This window comes from Desmodus rotundus, chromosome 6 (genome assembly GCF_022682495.2).
Source record: "Desmodus rotundus isolate HL8 chromosome 6, HLdesRot8A.1, whole genome shotgun sequence".
NCBI classification, from domain to species: Eukaryota; Metazoa; Chordata; class Mammalia; order Chiroptera; family Phyllostomidae; genus Desmodus; species Desmodus rotundus.
In genome coordinates this window covers 111,150,570-111,157,307 of record NC_071392.1, presented here as the reverse complement: position 1 = coordinate 111,157,307, position 6,738 = coordinate 111,150,570, and the positions used below count along the sequence as shown (strand labels likewise).

General features: G+C 46.4%; 1 protein-coding gene across 3 annotated transcripts in view; it reads right to left on the bottom strand.

The window, feature by feature from the left end:
* Nucleotides 1-3,322: 3,322 nt before the first annotated feature.
* The window catches only part of NDRG3 (NDRG family member 3), a 76,055-nt gene continuing 72,639 nt past the window's right edge, over nt 3,323-6,738 (bottom strand). For 2 of the 3 annotated variants that reach the window (XM_024559474.4, XM_053926374.2), the window contains exons 14-17: nt 6,514-6,549; nt 6,371-6,422; nt 4,987-5,025; nt 3,323-3,875 (exon numbers count right to left, since the gene is read on the bottom strand). In XM_024559474.4, coding sequence (XP_024415242.1) covers nt 3,694-3,875; nt 4,987-5,025; nt 6,371-6,422; nt 6,514-6,549 — 309 coding nt within the window. In that variant the 3' untranslated portion in view covers nt 3,323-3,693. The remainder of the gene's footprint in view (nt 3,876-4,986; nt 5,026-6,370; nt 6,423-6,513; nt 6,550-6,738) is intronic. The other variant, XM_053926375.2, reaches the window with a different exon arrangement.

The window sequence follows — 6,738 nt, the reverse complement described above, 5'->3', positions numbered from 1 at the left end:
AGGGGCTTGGTAGTATCAGAATCCTGGGATCCGCCCACATCTGAATCCAAGTAGCCAGAGGAGCAGCATAGGAATCTGAATTTTAAACACAGTAGGAGATTCCTTTGACTGGCAAGCCTGGGAAGCACTGCCTTGGACTGATGTGTCCTAACCTTTCACGTGTACAGGAATCACCCAGGGATCTTGTTAAACGGCAGATTCAGGCTCAGTGGGTCTGGGTGGGGTTCAAGATTCTGTATTGCTTACTAATCCCAGGTGATACCCATGTTGCTGGTCTGGGGACACTTTGAGTAGTAGCAAGACCTTTGTGCAGAGGTTTTCCAAGTGTGGTCCCCAGACCAGCAGCCTCAGTATCATCCAGGAATTTGGAGACATGCAAATTCTCAGGCCCTACCTCAGACCCACTGAATTAGAAACTCCGTGGGTGGGCCAACAATCTTTTGCAATCGCTCCAGGTGACTCTGATGCACGCCCTATCTTGGAAATCACTCAGCCAGGATGAAGAATCTTTGATATAACTGCCTTTGACTGGTGTTACCTTCAGTGACTGAAACTTAAATAAAATCCTGTTAAAATCTAAATAACCACACTCACTTTGCTGCCTTTCCATTAGGGGGATTAGTATTCCTGAAGACAGATTTTTTTTTTTTAAAGCAGTTGAATGACCCAGCGCACTGATATAGCTGACTCCAGCTGACTATGCAGCTTTTGGGGGTTCTGGCCAGCTGGGGCACATTCCAGCTCAGGTTCTCCCTTTCAGCCAGGGAAGTTTGGTTTGAGATTAACTCAGAGGGCACGTGGCACGCAGAGCTGAAGGAGCCAGAGTGGAGGTACATCCTCTATAAGGAAATTCTAACCAGGATGTGTGAACAGGTGATGGCCACTCAATGTGTGGCCTGGGGCAGGGAGGGAACTGAGCACAGGCCCACCCTCCTGTTCCTGCCTCTAATGCTCACCTTCTTATCTGACAAGTTTTCCAGACCAGCCTCAGAGCGAGGCCTATGAATGAGGCAGAAGTACGGAGTCTCTGGTCTCAAGAAATCCCACATTACATTTTTCCTTTCCACTCACGGAGGCACCTAAGAATGAGTGTAAAGCCTAGATGTGCTGCTTATTAGTTTGGTGACCATTCCTCATCCACAAAATGGGACTAATGTGCATCTCACTGAGACAACAGAAGGAAACATATAAGAAGGCGCTAAGGGTCCAGCCTGTAGTAGGTGCTCAATAAAAGTCTAAAATATGAAAATATACCAATTTTGAAAGAACTAGGAACTTTTCCTAGCTAGGTGACCTCGGCCAAATTACTTAACTCCCCTCAGCTGTTCCCTGTCTGTAAAACATGGCCCATTTTGCAAAGTTGCCTTGAGAACTGGGAAAGATAATTTATATGGAAGAGGTTTACACAGTTACCATGTGTAGTATACCAGGCCACTTTCCTTACCTCTCACAAAGCAGACACCAAGATTTTTTGGACTGAAAAAGAAAGGAAATGAAAAAGCAAGAGGAGGAATGAGTGCAGCTAAGGGCCAGTCAGGTGCGGTCAGCTGGGGCCTGACTCCAGGCACAGGCTAAGGGGGGCAAAGCAACCCCCACGCGGAGTATGGCTGGGAAGGCTGCAGCAGTGTGGAATTTAACAGGAACTGTCACCATCAGACCACTTCTGGCTCCAGAAGTCTGTTGGCCTGCAATGTCAGGAACTCAGCTTGGGGACCTGTATCTGTCCATGTGCATTTGTTTCTTCTCCTCTACCAGAATGAGCAGGGTCTGTGTTGTTTTACAAGTTTCTCCCACAGACATAGCAACCTTGATGTATTTTTGCAGTAGCAGCTCCTGAGTCATTCAAAACCTGCGATGGTGGCCTCCTGAAATTATTCTTGGTGCGTAAAAGACAGCCATTTCTGGAGGAATACAGCCTGGTCTGTTTGAAGAGCCAGCAAGTGGTTGCAGACCATTACTGAGGGGTGGGACTCAGCAACCCCACACAGAAGGCAGAGCTGTGATACGGAATGCATTTCCAAGACTTCAGCTTCTTCTCCATCATCACCAACTGCATGGTTGAACTTCTCACAATTTGGGGGTTGAAGGGAACAGAGGATGTGTGAGGTGGACTTGGGGTTCTTTCAATCCCAGCTGGGCTTTTGGTATGACCTTGGGCAAATTATTTATCCTGAGACTTAATTTTTCACTGGGTGGGATAATGATCAAGTATGTGAAAATGCCCAGCATGGAGCCCACATACAGTGATTTGGTCCCACCCTGAGCCCCAGTGAGTGGCTTGAAAGAAATAAGACCAGCAATCAGGTAACAATGAGACATATACAGCTTTATTTAATAATCTGTAAAAAGTCGTACTCTGGCAGAGTGACATATTCCCTATCTTGGCAGAAAACGAACACTATGACTGGAAAGCCTCTTCCTAAGATTTGGAGCTGTGTCACCCTGTGCTTACATCCTGATGCCCTCAGGGGCTGGGCCCTGGTTTTGTGGCAGATGCTTTCACCCTCTGCCCAGCGGTAACAGCAGTAGACTAAACACAGTTTTACCTGGACAGGCTGCTGTCACAGACTGACCCCTTCCCTCCTACAAAAGAGAGTTCACAGGATTAAGAATCTTTCTGAAAAACGAGTTCTATCTCAATTTCACTTAGCTTCCACTTAAGTCTGCTGAACTCAAGGCTTAAATACGATATTCTGTTAAATGTCTCTTCCTCTCCCCAAAGCCATTTCCTCACAACCTACATAACTTCCAGGCTGCGCCTCTCCTTTTATTAAGGGTTGGGGGGATAGAGAAACACTCTCCATCACAGAGCTGGAGGGTATTTCTTGTGGATGTCTGCTAGTGGTATCAGACAGTTTTGTTCCAGCAGCCGAATGCCTGGCATTTCGTTTTCCACCTTCCTGTGCCAAGAGAGTCCAATAATTAAGCCACACCCACTCCTTGGGAACAACTCGTTGCATCAGAACCTCATTATTCATGAGCTTCTGACAACAGTACACATCCCTCCCTCCCTTTTATTTGTAGAATGGTGTATGTGAATTCATTTGGATGGGAGGAGGTGGCTGGCCACGCTGCCTGCTTCTCTATGTAACAGGCTCCCTTCTACTGGTCACGATTAACAGTCCAAACAGTAATTACGGTCTTCTACATTCCTCAGAGCTGCTCTCTCCAGATGTCACTTTGTAAATTACGCTGACCAATTTGGAACCAAAAGAGAATGCAGTAACCTACCCAACCTAGAAATCTGCATATTTCCCCTAAAAACACTATTGAAAATGCAAAAAAAGTCCCTTTTCTGGTTTTTTTTTTTTTGCAGAAGCTCTACAAGAAAGCATTTCTAAAATCACAGAAATATGCACACAAACACACGTGCTCACACACATACATCAGGATCAAAGAAATCTTATCAGCTATGAAGTTGGGAAAGCACGGGGAAAAGCTGGCAAGAGAAGAGAAGAGCTGATCAGCTAAAGATGTTGGAATGTTACAGTAATGGCGTGAAGCGGTTCCTGGTACATACAAAAAGAGAGGGCGGGCAGGCAGGGAATGATAAATCCAGGATACCAGGGAGAAAAAAGTCAGTGGTCATGCAGGAGTTAAAGATAGATGCCAGTTTGCTGGATGAAATGTTATATTATGGAGTGGTCATTTGAAGGAGGATGGACTTGCATGGTCCAGGGGAGGAGCGTATGCTTAGCAGGACAGCTCCATCGTCTGGTGTCTGTCCAGAACATCAGGGGACTCAGAGGATTCTTGAGTTCCATCTGACTGATTGCTGGTGACAGATCGACTAAAGGCACTTTCTCCAGAGCAGATACTACTCGAGGTTGAGTGGGTTCGTGATCGGGCGAGCCGGGTCATGCTGGCAGATGGTACTGTAAGAAAGAACCAAGAGGACTAGAAGATGGAGCCCTGGTTAAACTCAGTCAATCCAGAAGTTTCATCAAAGGCTTTATGTTTAGTTTTCCCAATGCATTTAAGGTGACACCCAGGACAAGATATAGCCATCTTCATTTTGCATTATTTGCTCTACGTGAGTAGCTATCTGCAAGGCTGCTTTAAGGCTCTAGATCTGGCTGGAATCTCAGCTGATTCTAGTCCACAGCAGAACAAGGCAAAACCTAAGTCCAGAGTATAGTCTCTTAGCTATGCCCACACCATTCATAATGAATAATTAGGAAGGAGGCTTTGGGAACCCACACAGGTAGCCAAAACCTACAGTGCATGCAAGACTAAACCAAAAGAAAAACAAACCACACAAGTATGAAGGTGTTTCACAAACACAGTGCAAGCCCGATACAACAAGACTACCATCCGTGTCCACAGGCTACCCTTGCTTCCTGGGGAGGAGACATGTAGGACGGTGTGGGAGAAGAGAGGGCTGGCAGGCCTGGAGCTGGTCTCTATACAGGCTGTGAAATACAGGCTGCCTGAGAGGGAAGGACTGTGGGGTAGGTGTTTAACTCAGACTCCTGTTCTGCCACTGCTTCAGTCCTATGGTCCTCCAACTTGGTCAGAACAGGGACTTACCTGGCATAACCTCTCTACTGATTTTCCTAAAGCACCAGCCATTCTCAGCCGTTATTTTAAAACTGGGGTCAAAAGATGCCATCACCTGCAGAATTTTCTAGCCACAGGCTCTGATGATCTTATTTAGAATCAAGGCTGCCCTTTGATTCCTGTGTCTGGGGGGTTAATGCAAGGATTAGTAGGTAATGGTGGAAGAGGAGCCCTGCCTACAAAGTTTTAGTGCTCCTGTAACTAAGTGTGGGATGGTGAGAGGAAACCTGGCTATTTTAACCCGCTCCATTCTTCCTTCCTGGGGGCCCAGGGCTGGACCTGCAGGCTAATCCTCTTGGGGCGCAATGAGCCACGTTCTATCGGGCTCTCACTGCACAGGAAAACTGCGGACATGCTGCAGGCGGCCAATGCAGCCAGGAGAGCATGGCTGGGAGGCGGGGGCAGGGCCAGCACAGAGGAAGGTACCTGACTCGGTGCTCAGGTGACTGAGCTGCACATACGGGACTGGAAGCAGGTGGACACACAGGAAAAGGCAGGTTAGTGACCTGAGAGTGCCAACTGTCAGCCTTAGCTGCCTAGCAGACACTGACAGAATAATCTAAGCCAGGGGTGAAGTTTTATTTTAGGGTCCCAAAGAGAAGGTGAAGCTGACTGATGCTGATGCTTCAACAGCCATCTCAGACGTTACTTCTACTCAAGTACTCAAACGTAACAGTTTTCTCCTCCACTATAAATAGCCACCTCCCTGCTGCTTTGGATTAGAAATGGGCTGGAAGATCAGGTGTTTCCTAGAACAGGGATGAGAGAACCAGCTAGGAAATGGACTTCTGTTCCTCCCAGTGACCCTGAGTGATATGGTGAGGCCTTTGTTGGTAGTGGATCACAGATGGGGATCACACAGCCACTCTAGACAACATGTACGTGGTCTGCCCGTCAGGTACAGGGCTGGATCCAGGGGCCCAGCTTCTGCCCAGGCTGTCAGCCAATGGGCATTATCCACAAATACCAAAGACGAGAGAAAACCACCCTAAAGGGTAAACAGCTCTGTACCTGGGTGGAAGAGTTTTTCTTCTTAACACTCAGAAAGGAGCAAGTGTGGGTATTCTGTGACAAATACGGAAGCTCAGGGGTCTCACAATACAAGGGACCAGGACAGTGGCATGTGATACGAACACATCCTTGGACTCACTCTAAAATACTCTGTAAGTTCATCTCCTGTGGTGGAGCAGATTTAGCTGAAGACACTACTCTTTTCTTTCCGATCACCATTTTGTTTCTTTAGGCCAGGAGTCGTTAACCAGCTGAGTTAAATGCAAATCATAATTTCAGATTCACAGCTAGGCCAGCCTAAGCTCCAGTGATTGAAAATGGGGGCTCTAGAATCAGACTGCCAGGGTTTGAATCATGGCTCTGCGGCTGAATTGTTACCCTGGGAAATGTGTTTACCCTCTGAGCCTCGATTTCTTCTTCTATAAAAAAGGACTAACAACAGAACTTAACTTTTAATATTATAAACACAGAGTGCCTGGCATATAACCTCTAAGTGCCTAATAAGTGTGTTAGGTCATCACATACACACTCGAAACAGGAATTAAGATCTTCCACACTCCTCAGAGCTGCTCTCCAGAAGTCACTTTGAAAATCTTGTTGACCAATTTGGAACCAAAAGAGAATGTAGTGACCTACCCAACTAGAAATCTGTTCACATAGATGAATGCTCCAGAAATGTTTTAGTTTCTACTTGACTTCAGGCTGGCTAGCACAGAGGTTATGCCCTGAGAATTGTGGGCTCCCACAAGATGTCAAAATGAATAAATCTTTGCTAGATAAAAAGTTGTATACTACTCACTGTAGCCCATTCCCTGCAAAAAGTACTTGAAGGCCTCGGTGAGCTTCCCAGGCTAGGGGGACAAAATAAGAAGGCATTAATCTTTGTACAAGCAATGAGGTATAGAATCAAATAAGTGCTTTAAAAAATAAAAATCTCCTTACTTGAACTACTTGGGGCAGTCCACCACAGTCGGCCATCTAGAAGAGGAAAAATATGTAAGTCAGCTGGAACTTACACTTAAGGGAAATGCTCTGAATATCCATGAGTTCTTTCAAACAGGAGAGGACTGAATTTTAGGTTTCTTAACTTAATGTTTAACTACATCCAAAGATACATCTCCTTGCCCCGGCTGGTGTGGCTCAGTGGACTGAGCACTGGCCTGCGAA